This window comes from Pristiophorus japonicus, chromosome 13 (assembly GCF_044704955.1).
Source record: "Pristiophorus japonicus isolate sPriJap1 chromosome 13, sPriJap1.hap1, whole genome shotgun sequence".
Taxonomy (NCBI): Eukaryota; Metazoa; Chordata; class Chondrichthyes; family Pristiophoridae; genus Pristiophorus; species Pristiophorus japonicus.
In genome coordinates, this window is record NC_091989.1 from 108,248,873 (window position 1) to 108,269,520 (window position 20,648).

At 49.3% G+C, this 20,648-nt stretch overlaps 1 protein-coding gene across 1 annotated transcript in view; it reads right to left on the reverse strand.

Annotated features, from left to right (window-relative positions):
* Positions 1-20,648, reverse strand: part of LOC139278162 (uncharacterized) — a 327,559-nt gene that overhangs the window by 38,036 nt on the left and 268,875 nt on the right. The window contains exons 9-10 of the mRNA XM_070896817.1: positions 19,731-19,815; positions 18,999-19,074 (exon numbers count right to left, since the gene is read on the reverse strand). Of these exons, the coding sequence (XP_070752918.1) occupies positions 18,999-19,074; positions 19,731-19,815 (161 nt within the window). The remainder of the gene's footprint in view (positions 1-18,998; positions 19,075-19,730; positions 19,816-20,648) is intronic.

The following is a 20,648-nucleotide window of genomic DNA, read 5'->3' on the forward strand; positions in this document are numbered from 1 at the left end:
CCCCTACGCATGTACTAGCCCCGGTACTCATGGAAGGTCAGCTCAGTGAAGCGAACAGGGACAGCTTTGTCAGGAATTTGTTTGAACACCTTAAACAGATTCACTGGCAGGCTGCTAACAACATGGGAAAATAGCATCAGAGCAACTGAATGCTGCTAGAACCCTGCAAACACCATGAATGGGAGGTAGGGGACCAGGTCATGGTAAGGAACCACGCTCGAGTAGGGGCTTTTGAGGCACTATACATGGGGCCATACCACATTGTCGACAAGGCAAGCCCAATGGTCTATGCAGTAAAAATGCCCCGCTATACAAAGTGGTTCCACATAAACTTTTCAACCCCGGAATAGCAGCTAAGCGTCAGGGACAGCCAGGAACCATGCTAAAGGCAGGGACCCTCAGCCAGCAGCCCACGACTGTGGAAATCCCACAGGGGTCATGGCAGACTCACAGACTGCACCGAGAGGGGCGGTGGACTGTGTCACTGGAGGAGCTATCCCCCCAATCATTTGGGACTCGGACGCACACCCAATAGTCAGAACCATGAGAAGTACTCTGCGCATGCCATGGCCTAAGACACCGTGGTCACCAGCACCTAATTTAAGTGGTTCAGCCCCGGGAGAGGGAGCAGCCGCAAAGGGGTACCTAAGATCAAGGACCAGCCTGCGAGTAGGGACCCCCAGCTGGCAGCCTTGGATGATGAGGGACCCCCGGAAGAGATAGTGGTGGACCAGCCACCAATTAGGAGTCCCCAACCCACAGCCCTCGACTATGTCGAACCCTCGGGTAACGAAATGAAACTCGCCGCCACTCCCAAAGGGGCGGTGTGTTGCAGCACCGGAGGGGACGTTCCCCCAATAGTGTGGGACTCAGACCCACCTCTGGTCAGGACACTCCGGGTCTTATGGTACAGGCTGACCTACTACCGGCCCCGCTGGAAACCCAGAGGCCAGAGAAGAAAGGAGAAGAATAGGAGTTAACCTGGCCAACTGGAGACGGGTAGCAGATGTACATAAATAGGACAATAAGAATCTAGCATAGCATAGGATTATGAGTGTAAGAATTTTTTTTTTTGGGGTCACCACGACTTAGTGAAGAGTGATTTCAGGTCACCACAACCAAAAAGAAACCATGCGTATGGAAGTAGTGAAACGAGTAAAAATGGGATAAGAATGGTTTAAAACAAATATGAAATAGAAGAGTTTCGGACGACAGCTGGTGTCCGACTAGTGACATATACCTGGAAGTATTTGGGGAAGATGTGTAAGAGCCCATTTGGGGGTAGGAAAACAATCCACCTGTACAGCTATTAGAAGAGGCACAGATTGGGTAGCATCCGGGAGTATGAAGCATCTACCAGTACAGCTACTAAGGGAAACACCGATAATAGTTTCTTGGGGAAAGAAAAAGACCCCACCTTGTAGGCAGTAAAAGAGGCACTACAAGAACGATAATGGCAAGATGACGGGGAAGGGATGGGGTGGGATTCCAGCCTACACGGGGGTGCGGTCCCAAACTCCCCACTCCCAATTAGCGCCACCGAATTCATAGCACGCATTAAGAAACCCCTGCCCACGACCCCGCCAATGCGAACAATAATAGAGAGGTGTCCTACCACCACCAAGGGACCAGGGAACGGATTAGTATTGGTACCAACCGAAAAGGTGTTATACTAGGGGGTACACTATGCAGTAGCTTCAGTTATTTTAAACATTACCGAGGTGCACTTACCTGCATGATGCCCGAAGGAAACAGAACAGCTATACCAGGCACCTCCCCAGAGAAATGTTCAAGAAATATTACGAGTTAGACTTTGGCAATATAGACAAAGCAGATCTATACACTCTATACGCTAGGGACACCATGGGCACGAGAAGACCTAGAAGGGGAACCTTGAACGACATTTTTACTGCATATAATACAGGATCCTCTGTGATAAATAACCTGCACGATATAGAACTGCAAACGCAGATAAATGGTCTAAAGAACCAACTGAGAAAGTTCTTGAAAGAGGAAAACACAGTAGTAGGCTCAGAGCTACACAGGGACCAGGCTATGATGGTCCATTTAAAAGAGATCATGGCTGAGCTGGAAAAACATGCACAAACAGTGAATGCACTCATACGGGAGGATAGGAATGCTTCAGACCAGGCTGCACAGAATGAGGTGTGTGTGCTGAATGGAGCGTGGTTGTTGGGCGAGAGCCGCAACAACCTGGAGGATTTAAAACAAAGTTTAGTCCTCTCCTGGATCAGCAACAAGCACCTCGCAGCCCTCCACCTGTATAGTAATTCACTAAGCCCGTGCCAGCTCTGCCTAGCTTCTGAGGCCTACCCGGTCTCAGTGGATTGCAGACATTCTAATCACACCATCATGGGATAGTATTAAGGATGCCAGTCATGGGTGGGACAGCCCGACCCGCACCTGTATACAGGGTGAACAACATTGGAGTCATTCAAGGAGGTGCACACGTTCGTTTCACAGCGGTCCCACCGTATGTCATAAAGTGGGAGCATGCTATGACAGGTACTGACCTCTCCAGGTACCGGAGCCGGGGTGCACACATAATACTGTGTCCCCAGCACTTGAACGCCTATTCTAAACCACAGTGCGGGTTTAAAGCTGCTGGCGCACAGCGTATCAGCTGTACCATGGAGGTAATGGCACAAGACTATGTTCTTCCACAGGTAGCATACATAGGGGGCGAGACATATTGTGTCACCACCAGTGCGCCCCACTATCAGCATGGACAGCACATCTGGTGTCCGGTGAGTGACAGCAGTTTTTGCTTTAAACCCAAGGCAGAAGTTCAAGTGGCCCAAGAACGGATTGTCCACATTCCCGAACCCTTCACTGTTCACCTCACTGAGTGAAAACATCACAAACCTGCAGGATTATGTTGCACATATTGGCTGTGAAATTCCCCCTCGACCCGAACATCTTACCGCTCTGCTAGAAGCTGTAGTAATCTCGCAAAAACATTTATACACTCTGGAACAGAAAACAATTGAGATAGGGAGAAAAATTCCAGAGATCACAATTCCACCTTGGTGGGACATTTTCAGAAATATAGAAGTTCCTGCCGGGATCAGAATAGCTTCCCATGTTTTGGTTGTCTGCCAACTCGCAATTATTCTTCACTTGCCGAGTGAAATGCAGAGGCCGTCACCACAGGGTGCTGTGCGCTCCCTGGCCAAACGTGAGGATCGCACAGGGAAGGGTAACCCCAAATTATCATGTTTAGTTTGTTTTGATTTTCACCTGCTGTAAAAACGCAAAGGTCGAGTGTTGTAAGAATTTTACTTAAAAATGCGTTTCACTATGTACCTTTATTTTCTGTGAAACCGGTGTAATGAAGGGGCGTCGGACCCCCTCCAAGCTGTAACATAATTAGAATGACTGTATTTGCCTGTAAACTGCATGACATTTCAAAGGCGGTATGTACATTTAAGTTTAGCTAGGTAAATACAGGGGAAGGTTGACTCTTGGGTATCAGGAATTTTGCTCACCTAGCATAACACTCTAGCATGTAGAGTATCACAGCGGGGACTGTAGGATTGCAAAATTAGTGGGAAACCCCCACCCAGTGTTTGGACTCATTGGAAAGGGAATTTAATTTGGAACTGTCAACCAGAAAGTTTAGGCTTTTAAAATGCACATTGAATAAACTACGAGTTTTTATCCAATTTGGGATTTTTACAAGGCAGATTGGGTCCGTGTGGAAAAGGCTGAAAACTAAAGGATAGCTATCATTCAAAGAAACCAGTTTTGGGTATTGAAGCTGTCTGGGGCATTGAAGCTAAACAAATTGTCTGGGGAATTGTGTAAACTCGAAAACCCTTCTCCCTGGGAGACAGTAACATAGCAACAACCAACCCAGAGATAGCCAGCCACCACTCCAGCGCATACATAATGATAATGGCCAACAAAGCCCGCATGGAAAACCCAGGCCTAGGTCGACATTGCAAATACCAAAGCTAATTTTTCCCAATCAAGAAACAAATTCAAAAGATTGACACATCCGAGACAGGTTACCATTAATGGGTCTGCCAAAATTGACAAAGAGCTATCGAGCCCGCCAAAATTAAAACAAAGAATCGGGGCTTATTTGGTGCGCAGATTAGAACGGCTCCCAAAGTATAACTGGGGCCCAGTTTTTAACGAAAGAGGGCAGGCATTCATTTATTCGAATAGGGGAAGGGTGGAGAGAGACCACCACAACAGTTTTATGCAGCTCTTCTGAGCACCAACATCTCCAACCTCGACGACACTCCTGGGCCACACTGCCCTGCTATCGAAAGAAGAAGGAAGAACATCATCGCAGCAGAGAAAGCAGTTCCCAGTAACATCGGACATCGCCACTGCGGCAGCAACTGATTACAGCCAATGTGGTAACATCGAAAGCACAGCGATCAACCAATTCCAAAACCAAAACTCCTCAAGAAGAAACCGAAGATTTGAAAGTTTCCACTCTACAATCTAGTCCTCGCTGCCAACAGGTGAAACATTACCTAAAGAGACTTTAAAACCTACTGCTGACGGAAGAAAGTGGGTACTCACCCTATAAGTCCAATACCCGTCCTACCCAAACAGCGGACATCACCCAACTGAAAACTGTGCAGTAAGAAGTCTTCTACGACGTTCGGGGTACGGCAAGCAGAACCTACAGAGTCCCGCGAACCCCGAAATCGCGAAGCACCGCCAACTGATAATGATGGATTGATGAGCATGATCCCTCTTTGCCTTGGAGTTTAACCTAGTCAGAGTTAGGTATTGGGAGGTGGGAGGTGTACCATTTTCTGTAACCCCTTTTGAATGTCTGCTGAAGTGTTCTTTATTCTAGTTATTACAAGCTTGACATTGTACTTTTCTTGTCTGTAATAAGATCAAAGTTCTTTGCACCAAAACCAGTTGTCTCTTGCACTTTGTCACATCCCCAAATAAATCCAAAGTCTAGAACCCAGGGAGTGGGAATGATTCGAACCGCTCAGAAGGTCAAAGGTGAACCTGACACCACAGACAACCCCCTAAAAATGGCGACCACGGCAGAAATTTAGTATAAAGGATGTGATGTCGAGAGTGCTAATTTGGAGGAAAGAACTAAGATGGAAGAGCGGATTTCCTCCGATGTGTACAAGAAAGTGAATGTCACTAAGGAATGGGTGCTTGGTCTGTTGCGCGTTGAGCGTCCGGGAGACGCTGCGGCCTAGTGGACAGCAAGCAAGGACCATAAAGAATTGGTAGAAAAGGCAATTTGGTTGGCCTGTCTACAGCTACAGGTCCAACTCCTAGATAAGAACATCGAAAACTGCAGGCTGAACTATGGGAATATGCAGAAACATCACATGAAAGGGCTATGGCAGGAGAAAGCATGCGAGGAGAACTCCGTAAGCTGAAGCGTGAGAAGGCGCAGCTAATGGAAAGGTTCAAGAACAGCCAGGACTATTTTCAGTGTCAGGTTGCTGAGGCTAAGAATAATGATAAGATATTGTAGGAGGAAAACACTCGCCTTACCCTTCAAGTAAAAAAGCTGGAGGAGAAGTTAAGAGACATACAGGCAGCTTATAAAGTAGCCAGCACTAATGGGTTTGAGTCAGGAGACCTCGGTCCCTGCTAGCAACAAATCAAGAGTTTAACCCTTGCTTTGTCCAAGGCAAAAGGCATGGTATGCCTAATAAACCCGGGTATGGCCTGGGTAAACCTGTAAGAGAAGGATGAAACTATTCAACCACCACCTGTGGTGCCGGTGACGGTACCAGTTCGGCAGCAGGATGGGCGAACGGGTTGCAGGGCAGACAGGGATAATGGATCACCACCACCTGTGGCGCCAAGGTTCAGCTTGGTTTGGCAGCAGTGAGAGGTGGACAGGCCAGAACAGGAAGAGCCAGAGCCTGGACCGATGTGCCCGGTCCGGCAACAGAAGTTTGGCCCGCCCAATGGTGCTCGGGGTCAGGGGCCCCTGGAAAGCCAATTTGTGGTTCCCCACACTACCCAACAGCTTAGGGCTATGATAAGTCACTTGGGAAAGCTCACTCCAAAGGGAGACACCTCGGTCCACTTTATGGAAGTGGAACAGGCAGGGCATATCAACGGGTGCGATGTTGCCGAGATAGCAAAAATGCTCCTCCTTTCACTGGGTGGCAAGCTGTACCAGTCCCTCTCGGCCAAGAGCAAAGGGGGCAGAGCACCTGTGCTGCCATCCAGGAGGACATCCTGGAAGCCATGGGCTTTAATGACGGGAGTCGCTTCTCCAGAGTGGAGAAACAGTGCAGCTCACAGGGGAAACCCCACAGGCTTTCACAGACAGACTGTGGCCTGTGTACCAGAGCGCCTGTGGTGGGGACCTCAACCGGGATCACCTAATCCGGGACGAGTGAGCCCGCTGGCTCCGAAGCCTGATGGCAAACAGTTCACCACGAATCAAAGCAAAGGCTGAGGCCTGGTTTGACTCGAGAGATCCTCAGGCCACCGAACAGGGAGTGGTCAGGCAACTGACCCTAGCCTACCGGAACGGCAGGGGGACGGAAGAGCACCCACCCAAGGGAAAGGTCCACAAAATCAGATCTAGTCAGCATAAGAGGGAATGGCCGCAGGAGGGGAGGGGTGGGGGGAAACCCCTCCGATACGAAACATACCTGTTTTGGGTGCGGAAAGAGTGGGAACTGGAGAAAAGATTGTAGGAATCCATGGAAAAGTAGCGCAGGGAAGAATTCTCCAGCCCCTGCCCAAAAGACCGGGACCAAGGAACCAGTTGCTCCCAACACATTTGATACATTCATGACTGCGCTCCGAACAATGCTCGATGGCCCTGGGAGGGTAGCCACCACCACCGGTACCGAAATCCCACCTGCCTCATCCCACCCAAAACAGTGACGAGGACAGGCACAGCCTGTTCACCTGTGTTCCCACGAGTACGATGCATGGGGGAGACCGACCGTTCAGATGGAAGTGGAAAAGGTGAAGGGGCCTTATCTGCTGGATACCGGTGCATCAAGCACCCTCGTCTATGCAGCCAACCCCGCCGCCTCACCTCTGTCTAGCGGGGTCCCCTACAGCTTGGTGGGTTTCACAGGCGCCGAGCAGGCTGGCTCATTCTCCGTTCCGCTCTCTATTCATTTGGGAACATTCCACACCAAGTGGACTTGTGTCCTGATGAAGTGGGAACAGGAAGGGAGGGGGATCCTGGGGGCTGACTTCATTCTAGGCCACAGGATCCTAGTGGATTTAAGAAACCACTGTCTTTGGGGGGCAGTATGTACGGGACAGGAGAGTGAGGTGGTGGTTATCCCAGAAAAATGGGGAAAGGGGTCGGTGTGCACCATGAAGCCAAAGGAGGGTTACGACCTTGAATCACTGGTCAGTAACACCCCGATGGAGTACCAAGAGTATGTGAGGGCACACCTTGCAGCTTTTGCCACTCACAAACACGACTGTGGGAGGATCAACAGGGTCGAGGTTAGCATAGATGGGGACCCCATGACCCGACCGCAGAAACAGTATACCTTTCCCAGGGAGGCGGAGGCAGACATGGAAAGAGCCTTGGGTTCTTTGGTTAAACAGCGGGTATTGAGACCGATGCTAATGCCTCTTTCTCAATCATGCTGTAGGCCCTCTTGGCCTTAGAGAAGGTCCTGGAAGCATAGGCGAAAGGCTGCAACTTCCTCGCAACGTTAGCTTGTTGTAATGCACACCCGATTCCGTACGACAACGCATCACATGCTAGCACAAGTCTTTTACACGGGTTATACAATACAAGCAGCTTGTTGGAGAATAAAATGTTTCTGGCTTTCTCAAAAGGAATTACTTGTTTTTTTTTCCATACCCAGTTCTCACCTTTGCGCAATAACACATGTAGGGGCTCTAAAAGGGTGCTTAACCCCGGTAGGAAGTTATCAAAATAGTTGAGGAGTCCCAGGAATGACCGCAGCTCCGTGACGTTCTGTGGCCTGGCCGCGTTCCTGATAGCCTCTGTCTTGGCGTCTGAGGGCCGAATGCCGTCCGCCGCAATCTTTCTCCCCAAAAGCTCCACTTCTGTTGCCATGAAGACGCAGTTCGACCTCTTCAGCCGCAGCCCTACGCGATCCAGTCGCTGGAGGACCTCCTCCAGGTTTTGTACGTGCTCGGCAGTGTCCCGACCTATGACCGATATGTCGTCCTGAAAGACAACCATTTATGGTACCGACTTGAGTAGGCGCTCCATGTTTCTCTGGAAGATCGCTGCAGCCGACCGAATTCCAAATGGGCATCTGTTGCAGATGAACAGTCCCTTCTGCTTGTTGATGCAGGTGAGGCCCTTCGAAGACTCCTCCAGCTCCTGCGTCATGTAGGCCGAAGTCAGGTCGAGCTTGGTGAACGTCTTGCCTCCTGCCAGCGTCGCAAATAGGTCGTCTGCCTTAGGTAGCGGGTATTGGTCCTGTAGCGAGAAACGATTAATAGTTACTTCAAAATCGCCGCAAATCCTGACCTTGCCATCACTTTTGAGTACTGGAACAATCGGGCTGGCCCACTCATTGAATTCCACTGGGAAGATGATGCCCTCATGTTTCAGCCTGTCCAGCTCGATTTCCACTCTCTCCCTCATCATGTGAGGTACCGCTCGCGCCTTGTGGTGAATGGGTCATGCCTCTGGGACCAAGTGGATCCGCACCTTCGCCTCGGAACAGTTTCCAATGCCTGGCTCAAAAAGGGAAGGGAATTTGTTAAGAACCTGGGTACATGAAGCCTCGTCGACATGTGATAGCACTCAGATGTCACCCCAGTTCCAGCGGATTTTGCCCAGCCAGCTCCTTCCGAGCACTGTGGGGCCATCGCCCGGCACAATCCAGAATGGCAGTTCGTGCACTGTTCCCTCGTAGGTGACCTTGACCATGACGCTGCCCAGGGCAGTGATAAGCTCTTTGGTGTACGTTCTCAGTTTCGTGTGGATGGGGCTCAAGGCTGGTCTGAATGCCTTGTTGCACCACAGTCTCTCAAACATCTTTTTACTCATGATGGATTGGCTAGCGCCAGTGTCCAGTTCCATGGCTACGGGTAAGCCATTCAATTTTACGTTTAGCATTATAAGTGGACATTTCGTCAAAAATGTGTGCACCCCGTGTACTTCAACATCTGCCTCCTCTCTCTGAGCATGCTTTGATCCACCATGGACCGACCTTCCTCTGCCACGTGGTGGTTAGCAGGTTTTGCAGAGCTTGCAGCTCGTTTGCAAGCTTGTTGGAGGTTCTCCATTGTTCCACAGCTCTTGCAAACATACCCTTTGAAGCGGCATGAATAGGCTGAATGGAGGCCTCCACAACGCCAACAAGGTGTGAATTGCCTTGCATTCATCCTTTGTTGGGGACTCTGCGTGATCTGGGTCACCTGAGGCCTGCTGGCAGTTGCAGACTCGTGGGTTCTGCCCTGTACATTTCTGCTCGCAAACACAGTTCCAGTTAATTTATGAACATTGCTAGCACTTGTGTGCTGAGAGATTTGTTTGGTGTTATCACTGGTGGAAATAAATGCCTGTGCTATCACAATGGCCTTACTGAGGGTCGGTGACTCTGCAGTGAAAAGTTTTCGTAGGATGGTCTCGTGGCCAATGCCCAGTACAAAAAAGTCTCTGAGCATTTGCTCCAGGTGCTATCAAACTCACATTGTCCTGCAAGTCGCCTTAGCTCAGCGAAGTAGCTCGCCACTTCCTGACCTTCAGACCGCTGGCACGTGTAGAACCGATACCGCGCCATCAGCACGCTCTCCCTCGGGTTAAGATGCTCCCGAACCATTGTACACAGCTCCTCATATGACTTATCTGTGGGTTTCACTGGAGCCAGAAGATTCTTCATGAGGCTGTAGGTCGGTGCCCCGCAGACTGTGAGGAGGACCGCTCTCCTTTTTGCAGCGCTTCCTTCTACGTCCAGCTCGTTGGCTACAAAGTACTGGTCTAGCCATTCGACATAAGCTTCCCAGTCCTCACCCTCCGAGAAATTCTCCAGGATGCCCACAGTTTGCTGCATCTTTGCATTGGATTCGTATTCTCATCGCCAGCTATTGTGTTCCGAACACAGATGAGGCTGCACACAGGGAGGTTAAAGTAACAGTGACCTCAGTCTTTAATAAGACACTCCAGAGTGAGGAACAGGTCTTCGGGGCCGGCTTATATACAGTGCTCCCAAGGGATGCTGGCATCCCTTGGGACATCAAGGAATGCGCTCCCTGGTGGCGGAATATGGGAGTGCATGCTTTACACAACAGCGACCACCTTCACGGTGCTGGATATTTTAAACGGGTTTTGGTCCATCCCTGTACGAAGAGAAGACCAGTACAAGTTAACTTTTACCTTTAAAGGCCAGCAATACACTTGGAAATGTCTCCCTCAGGGCTTCCACAACAGCCCCAGTATTTTCCCAGTGTGGCCAACTGTTTAAAGAACTTCAGTAGACCCCAGCAGTTGGTACAGTAAGTGGACAACCTGCTCCTATTCACCGATGAGGGGGAGGAGCATGGCCCACTGCTGGCTAAGCTGCTGGAGCTACTGAAGGAAGGGGGGGGTTTAAAGTGAATCCCAAGAAGACACAGATCGGCCAGATGGAAGTAAAATTCCAGGGACTGGCTGTGCGCACTGGGGAAAGAACCATTGACAAAGCCAGAAGGGAAGCAGAAGTTACCAACCCCCAACACAGGAACAGGAGTGAGATCTTTTCTAGGGCTAACCAGACCTGCAGACTTTATTGAGGATTATGCAGCCACAGCAGCCCCTCTGCTCCGACTCCTACACAAGGGAGCGGAGTGGGATTGAGATGGAGTTTGTGAGGCAACATTTATCCAACTCAAGAAAGACCAGCATACCGCGCCAGCGCTAGGGGTTATTGATGGGGCTGAAGAGTTCCTCTGGAGGTAGCAGCCAGCGGGGATAGTCTGAGCGCAGTACTGCTCCAGGAGCGGCACGGTCGGCTGAGGCCAGTGGTCTACTCCTTCAGGATACTCACGGACGTGGAGAAGGGATACTCCAACTGTGAGAAGCACCTCTTAGCCACTCACTGGGCTGTGAAACGATCACTGATCTTCACAGGGGGGGTTCCCAATCACACTCCTTACCCACCATACGCCCACCCAAATGCTCCTGGACTGGAGAATCAAGGACGGGATAGTGAGCAGTGCCCGCATTGCTCGCTGGACCCTACTCCTCTCTCAGATGGACCTAAGGGTAAAGGGTCTCTGCGAATCAAGGCTCGCAGCCAACATGATCTATCCAGGGATGGCCCACCTGTGTTCCATAGAAGGGGTATGGGAAGTTAACATAGGCTTTCGGGCTGTGCTACATCTATCTGGACGGTTCAAGCACGGTATCTGCGGGCGAACGACTCACAGGCTGCAGAGTGTATGACCCAGAGGCAGGCATTGCCCTGGCAATTAAACTCCCCAGTACTGAGTGCCCAGCATGTTGAACTGTCAGCGGTAGTGGACGTGGTCACACACCCCGAAGAATTCCTAATCCCATACACGATTTGCTCAGACAGTATGTTCACATGCAATTCATGTACGGAATACCTAGCTATCTGGTCCCGTCACGGATACACATCTGCAGACGGGAGACACCTGGCAAATAAGCCTCTACTGGAAAAGATCATGGCAGCCGTGGGGGAGGAAGGAAAGGTCGAGATACACAAAGTGAATGCACACTCAACTACTGAACCCCGTAGCGAGGGAAACCACCAGACTGACATGTTGGCCAAGCAAGGTACCCGCACGGGCAAGCTCTGGGATCCGTACAATCCAGGCCCCATTGCAGCAGTCAGGGGCAGGATTGGGATGGCAGGGAGGGCAGGGGTAGCATTGTCCCCGGACCTGAAAACGGTTCAGACCCAAGACCCCGTCCTCAAAACTGTCCTGAACACGCTAGCTAATGGGGAAAAGGTAGATGGCCCGTACGGCACCGCAGCGATTGTCATTAAAGAAGGCATGCTGTTCAGGGGGGAGCAATGGGTGGTATCGCAACAACACCGGAGAGAATTCCTCCAGCTGGCCCACGAGCTGGAGAGGGTCCAGGAGCAGGACACCCCGGACCTGAGACCACTTGGCAATGGGTGGAACAGGCAGGGTGGTGGCCGGGACTCAGGGAAGATATCCGCGAGTTCTGCACCAGTTGTGTGGTGTGTGCTGCCAACAAGCCTGACCCCCAGAAAAGGAAGGTGTCTATGGGACATATCAGGAGGGTAGAGGGACCCTGGCAGTCGATCCAGGTCGATTACATCGGGCCCCTACCCACTGCTCAGGGAGGCTACAAATACTGCCTAGTGTTGGTGGATGTGTTCACCAAATGGGTGCAAGCCTTCCCAGGCCGGACAGCCACTGTTCTGGGGACAGATAGGATCCTGGTCAGGGAGGTGTTCTCCCGATGGGGACTACTCCAGTACATGGAGTCCGACCAAGGGAGTCACTTCACCGGGCAGGTGATGCAGGAGACCCTTAAGGTGCTTGGCATCGAGGGGGAATGGCATGTCGCTCACAACCGCAGTCATCCGGGCCTGTGGAGCATTTAAACCGCCCTATCAAAGAAAGGTTACATAAGGAGACGGGGGACTCACCCAAGAAGTGGGTAGAGTTCCTACCACTGGTCCTTATGGGGATCCGGGCCAGCCAGTCAAAGAGCACGGGGTACTCCCCGTACAAGCTCATGACCGGCAGAGCCATGCGAACCCCTACCCATGTACTAACCCCGGTACTCATGGAAGGTCAGCTCAGTGAAGCGAACCAGGACAGCTTTTTCAGGAATCTATTTGAACACCTTAAACAGATTCACTGGTAGGCTGCTAACAACATGGGAAAACAGCAGTGGAGCAACCGAATGCTGCTAGAACCCCGTAAACACCATGAATGGGAGGTAGGGGACCAGGTCATGGTAAGGAACCACTCTCGAGTAGGGGCTTTTGAGGCACTATACGTGGGGCCATACCACATTGTCGACAAGGCAAGCCCAATGGTCTATGCTGTAAAAATGCCCCGCTATATAAAGTGGTTCCACATAAACCAGTGCAAACATTTCAACCCCGGGATAGCAGCTAAGCGTAAGGGACAGCCAGGAACAGTGAACCGTGCTAAAGGCAGGGACCCTCAGCCAGCAGCCCACGACTATGGAAATCCCACAGGGGTCATGGCAGACTCACAGACTGCACCTAGAGGGGCGGTTGACTGGGTTATTGGAGGAGCAATTCCCCTCAATCATTTGGGACTCAGACAAACCCCCAGTAGTCAGAAACCTGAGAAGGACACTACGCATGCCACGGCCGAAGACACCGTGGTCACCAGCACCCCAATTTAAGTGGTTCAGCACTGGGAGAGCGACCATCCGCAAAGGGTTACCTAAGATTAGGGACCAGCCTGCGAGTAGGGACCCCCAGCCGGCAGCCTTGGATGACGAGGGACCCCCGGAAGAGATAGTGGTGGACCGGCCACCAATTGGGAGTCCCCAACACGCAGTCCTCGACTATGTCGAACCCTCGGGTAACGAAATGAACCTCGCCGCCACCCCCAAAGGGGCGGTGTGTTGCAGCACCGGAGGGGACGTTCCCCCAATAGTGTGGGACTCAGACCCACCTCTGGTCAGGACACTCCGGGTCCTGTGGTACAAGCTGACCTACTACCGGCCCCGCTGGAAACCCAGAGGCCAGAGAAAAAAGAAGAATAGGAGTTAACCTGGCCACCCGGAGTCGGGTAGCAGATGTACATAAATAGGACAACATGAATCTGGCATAGCATAGGATTATGAGTGTAAGAATTTTTTTGTGGGGGGGTCACCACGACTTAATGGAGAGTGATTTCAGGTCACCACAATCGAAAAGAAACCACGTGTATGGAAGTAGTGAAACGAGTAAAAATGGGATAAGAATAGTTTAAAACAAATATGAAATTGAAGAGTTTCGGACGACAGCCGGTGTCCGACTAGTGACATGTAGCTAGTAGTGTTTGGGGAAGACGTGTAAGAGCCCATTTGGGGTCGCAAAAGAATCCAGCTGTGCAGCTATTAGAAGAGGCACAGATTGGGTAGCGTCCTGGAGTATGAAGAATCTACCAGTACAGCTACTAAGGGAAGCACCAATAATAGATTCTTGGGGAAAGGAAAAGACCCCACCTTGTAGGCAGTAAAAGAGGCACTACAAGAACGATAAGAGTAAAATGAGACAAAAGTTAAAAACAGACATCAGTTCCGATAGGAACTGGAAAAGACAGCCAGTCGATTAAAGATTTTATTGTTTTTCCGAGAAGAAATGAGCCCAAATTGGAACTCGATCACCTTTTGTCAAGCCAGAGAGGTCAACTATCTGTTTTATGTACCCCTACAGGAAGGAGAATGACATGAAAAGGGTCCTGTTCCTGCTTGCCTTGATAAGGATGAGCAGCGGCGGCCGAGGAGACGAGGAAGAATCCCTCATTTATGGGCGCTCGGGAGAGAGAGCACCAATCGTGACTGCAGGGGGTGGCACACCGGGTGTAGAAGAGCTCGCCGTTTATGCCCATGAGGGGAGGTGGCCAGGGTGGCTGGGGTCTAATTCCACCCGCTACTCCAGCCAGGAAGGGTTTAGCTATGGGGAGGCTTCCGTTCCATGCCCCAGGATATGGGTCGTTGCTGCGCGGGTCAGTGTTACGGAGGGAAAACGTGTGTGTTTGACTTGTAAAGGACAGATTACCCTGGGTAGATGGTGGTGGCTCAGGAAGGTGAGCAAGCAATCTGACTGGGAAAGACTCGGCAATGATACGTACCGTACCATCACGGGGACGCAGGGAGGAGTGAAGGTGTGTTGGAACAAGTGGTGGGAGTTGGAACAGGGAATTTGCATCTGCATGTGGGGGGGCAGAGGCGATCTGTCCTGCAGGCATATCAATCGCCTTCGCCAGTCAATGGCAAGATGACGGGGAAGGGATGGGGTGGGATTCCAGCCTACACGAGTGTGCGGTCCCACACTCCCCACTCCCAATTAACGCCACCGAACTCATAGCACACATTAAGAACCCCCTGCCCACGACCCTGCCAATGCGAACAATAATAGAGAGGTGTCCTACCACCACCAAGGGACCAGGGAACGAATTAGTATTGGTACCAACCGAAAAGGTGTGATACCAGAGGGTACACTATGCAGTAGCTTCAGTTATTTTAAACATTACCGAGGTGCACTTACTGGCATGGTGCCCGAAGGAAACAGAACAGCTATACCAGGCACCTCCCCAGGGACATGTTCAAGAAATTTTACGAGTTAGACTTTGGCAATATAGACAAAGCAGATCTATACACCCTATACGCTCGGGACACCATGGGCATGAGAAGACCTAGAAGGGGAACCTTGAAAGACCTTTTTAATGCATATAATACAGGATCCTCTGTGATAAATAGCCTGGACGATATAGAACTGCAAACGCAGATAAATGGTCCAAAGAACCAACTGAGAAAGTTCTTGAAAGAGGAAAACACAGAAGTAGGCTCAGAGCTACACGGGGGACCAGGGTTTGATAGTCCTTTTGAAAGTGATCGTGGCTGAGCTGGAAAAACATGCACAAACAGTGAATGCACTCATACGGGAGGATAGGAATGCTTCAGAGCAGGCTGCACAGAATGAGGTGTGTGTGCTGTATGGGGCGTGGTTGTTGGGCGAGGGCCGCAACAACCTGGAGGATTTAAAACAAAGTTTAGTCCTCTCCTGGATCAGCAACAAGCACCTCGCAGCCCTCTACCCGTATAGTAATTCACTAAGCCCGTGCCAGCTCCGCCTAGCTTCTAAGGCCTACCCGGTCCGAGTGGATTGCAGACGTTCTAATCACATCATCATGGGGATAGTACTAAGGAGGCTAGTCATGGGTGGGACAGCCCGACCCGGGTGGAGAACATTGGAGTCATTCAAGGAGGTGTACACGTTTCACAGCGGTCGTACCGTATGTCATAAAGTGGGAGCACGCTATGACAGGTACTGACCTCTCCAGGTACTGGAGCCGGGGTGCACACATAATACTGTGTCCCCAGCACTTGAACGCCTATTCTAAACCACAGTGCGGGTTTAAAGCTGCTGGCGCACAGCCTATCAACTGTACCATGGAGGTAATGGCACAAGACTATGTTCTCCCACAGGTAGCATACATAGCGGGTGGGACATATTGTGTCACCACCAGTGCGCCCCACCTCCAGCATGGATAACACTTCTGGTGTCCAATGAGTGACAACAGTTTTTGCTTTAAACCGAGGCAGAAGTTCAAGTGGCCCAGGAACGGATTGTCCCCATTCGCGAACCCTCCACTGTTCACCTCACTGAGTGAAAACATCACAAACCTGCAGGATTATGTTGCACATTTTGGCTATGAAATTCCCCCTCTACCCGAACATCTTACCGCTCTGCTAGAAGCGGTAGTAATCTCACAAAAATATTTCTATACTCTGGAACAGAAAACAATTGAGATAGGGAGAAAAATTCTAGAGGTCACAATTCCACCTTGGTGGGACATTTTCAGAAATATAGAAGTTCCTGCCGGGATCAAAATAGCTTCCCACGTTTTGGTTGTCTGCCAACTCGTGAGTATTCTTTACTTATGGTGTCTCACTTGCCGAGTGAAACGCAGAGGCCGTCAGGTCAGACACCAATGGGTGCTGTGCGCTCCCTGGGGATCGCACAGGGAAGGGTAGCCCTATATTATCATGTTTAGTTTGTGTTGATTTTCACCTGCTGTAAAAACGCAGAGGTCGAGTGTTGTAAGAATTTTACTTAAAAATGCGTTTGACTATGTACCTATATCTTTTGTGAAATCGGAGTAATGGAGGGGCGTCGGACCCCCTCCATGCTGTAACATCATTGGAATGACTGTATTTGGCTGTAAACTGCATTACATTTCAAAGGTGGTATGTACATTTAAGTTTAGCTCGATAAATACAGGGGAAGGTTGACTCTCGGGTATCAGGAATTTTGCTCACCTAGCATAACACTCTAGCATGTAGAGTATCACAGCGGGGACTGTAGGATTGCAAAATTAGTGGGAACCCCCCCCCCCCAGTGTTTGGACTCATTGGAAAGGGAATTTAATTTGGAACTGTCAATCAGAAAGTTTGGGATCCTAAAGTGCACATGGAAGAAACAACGAGCTTTTATCAAATTTGGGATTTTTACAAGGCAGATTGGATCCGTGTGGAAAGAGCTGAAAACTAAAGGATAGCTATCCTTCAAAGAAACCAGTTTTGGGTATTGAAGCTGTCTGGGGTATTGAAGCGAAACAAATTGTCTGGGGAATTGTGTAAGCTCGAAAACCCTTCTCCCCGGGAGACAGTAACATAGCAACAATCAACCCAGAGATAGCCAGCCATCACTCCAGCGCATACATAATGATAATGGCCCACCCAGTCCTCATGGAAAACCCAGGCCTAGGCGGACATTGAAAATACCAAAGCTAATTTTTCCCAATCAAGAAACAAATTCAAAAGATCGACACATCCGAGACACGGTACCATTAATGGGCCGCCAAAATATGACAAAGAGCTATCGAGCCCGCCAAAATTAAAACAAAGAATCGGGGCTTATTTGGCGCACAGATTAGAACGGCTCCCAACGTATAACTGGGGCCCGTTTTTTAACGAAAGAGGGCAGGCATTCATTTATTCGAATAGGGGAAGGATGGAGAGAGACCACCGCAACAGTTTTATGCAGTTCTTCTGAGCACCAACATCTCCAACCTCGATGACCCTCTGGGCCACACTGCCCTGCTATCAAAAGAAGAAGGAAGAACATCATCGCGGCAGAGAAAGCAGTTCCCAGTAACTTCGGACATCGCCATCGTGGCAACTGACCACAGCCAATGTGGTAACATGGAAAGCACCGCGATCGACCAATTCCAAAATCAAAACTCCTCAAGAAGAAACCGAAGATTCGAAAGTTTCCGCTCTACAATCTAGTCCTCGCTACCAACAGGTGAAACATTACCGAAAGAGACTTTAAAACCTACTGCTGACGGAAGAAAGTGGGTTCTCACCCCATAAGTACAAGACGAGCCCTATCGCATCAGCGGACACCACCCAACTGAAAACTACGCAGTAAGAAGTCTTCTACGATGTTCGGGATACAGCAAGCAGAACCTACAGAGTCCCGCGAACCCCAAAATCGCGAACTACTGCCAACTGATAATAAAGGATTGGTGAGCATGATCCCTCTTTGCCTTGGAGTTTAACCTAGTCAGAGTTAGGTATTTTCTGTAACCCCTTTTGAATGTGTGATGAAGTGTTCTTTATTCTAGTTATTACAAGCTTGACATTGTACTTTTCTTGTCCGTAATAAAATCAAAGTTCTTTGGACTAAAACCAGTTGTCTCTTGCACTTTGTCACATCCCCAAATAAATCCAAAGTCTAGAACTCAGGGAGTGGGAGCGATTCGAACTGCTCAGAAGGTCAGAGGTGAATCTGACCCCACAGACCACCCCCTACAGCATGCAAGGTGTGCACAGTTTTAAAACTGACCGTTCCCAGTAAACAATGGGACAATCTGCTATGTCATAGATATATGGCTGCAGAACTACTGCTTTTCATCTCGTTGGGTTGTAATAAGCTACAATTACATTCAGTTTGAAGGCTGATGTACAAGAAATAGATTTTGTGTCCAGATTGCGATGTACATTGTGGATCAACGTGCCTCTGAATCCAAATGAAATCCTCACTCTGCCGTGCAGTTAAGCCATCCCAAACTAGGTAAACTTGAGTGTAGGAAGGTAGGGCATATTGCTGATTTAGTTCTGTTTTCAATTCAAACCACCTGCAGGTTTGGGTCCTGCATTTCACTGCCATAAATGCATTACACGATGATCCACACAATGATGTGCACATGTCCCTACAGATTTAAACTCTTTTATTGCCACCAGTGTAACTGGTCTGAAGGAAGTATTCCAATTCTGGGTTCAAGAAGGCAATATAGTCATGAAACAAAAGGGCTTCCAATCACTAGCTTTCCAAAGCTTTTCTTTTCCAAAGTGCCAACTCACTCCAAATGAAAAAACATACCCATCTGCAAATTGGTCTCACATGCATTCTCCAGATCACTGGTCAGTGCCTTAATCTGTTCCTTCTGCGAGATCACCTGTACAAGAGAATTAACGCATATAAATAGCTTTATCAGCCACTAACCCAGTTTCACCAGTCTTTTCCGTAAATAACACTTCTGAAATGTAGTCACAGTTGTAATGTAGGAACCATGTAGCCAATTTGCGCACAGCAAGGTCCCACAAACAGCAAAGAGATTACGACCAGATAATTTGTTTTAGTGATGTTGGTTGAGGGATAAATATTGGCCAGAACATCGGGTAAAACTTCCCCGCTCCTCTTTTAAATAGTACCATGGGATCTTTCATTTCCACCTGAGCCTCGGTTTAACGTCTCATCTGAAAGACTGATTAAAGCAGACAAAAGTTAAATGTTTTGTATTTGGGTAAAAAAACAAAGCAGCCACGGTTCTCCTCCTGGTTATCCAGTAACCCCCTTGCTGGAAGGTGTGGGTGTGTGGACATCAAGGAGGTCAGAATTGGGCTCTGCTTTGATGGTTCCCACAAATCGTTTAGAATCAGACTTGGCCTTCTGAGAAGTTCTTTCTGATGGAACTGTACCTCAGCAGGAGTCACCATTATCAGGAGAGCAAGGCAGGAAAGGGGACAAATATGGAATAAAACCCTCCATCATTGCACCATTTTGCAGGTTTCTTCCTGTGGAGAACCTGGGCTGCCAGCATATGAATTGTACCTGAGTTCTTAAAGCTGTGATCTCGTGCAACAGTCTGGTCATGCAAACAGCTTGGGCCTGATAAGCAGCTAGTGATTTGTCTCTCCTATGGAAAAACACACAATGTGGTGTAAAAGGTAGAGGTGTCAGAAGATACTGTCACAGTTATAACAGAGCAAATACAAACAGTCTTAAAACAATCAATACTTCCACTCTCAATGTACCACTTCAGCTGTAGAGACACTAGGTAACAGTGGAGCACAACCCGTTTCTTTTTCAGACTATATGCATAAGAACTCTGTAGAAAATATCCACCTGCTCAGAAAACTCCATCTAATGAATATATCTGTATTTTAAAAGCTGGGGTAACATTTGAGATCAGTGATGCACCCTGGTCCTACAGGCTAAAGGAAAAAGATTAAAAGAAGTTGAAATTTACACCCCACTTATGATTTCACCTTCTCCCATGTACAATTATAACAAATGACGAGGCAGACCAGATTAGTTTAGAAATTTCAAAGCAGTTTGGGCTTTCCCATTATCCAGTGTCAAGAGTTGAAGCAAGTACAGAACTCAATGAGCAAGTTTACGCAGAATTACATAGAATTTACAGCATAGAACCAGGTCTATGCCACTATTTATTGGTCCCTTGCAGTCGGATTCGGGTGAATTTATAATGGGGAGCAAAGAAATGGCAGACCAATTGAACATGTACTTTTGTTCTGTCTTCACAAAGGAAGACACAAATAACCTTCCGGATGTACTCGGGAACCGAGGGTCTAGTGAGAAGGAGGAATTGAAGGATATCCTTATTAGGCGGGAAATTGACGGGATTGAAGGCCGATAAATCCCCAGGGCCTGATAGTCTACAGCTCAGAGTACTTAAGGAAGTGGCCCTAGAAATAGTGGATGCATTGGTGATTATTTTCCAACAGTCTA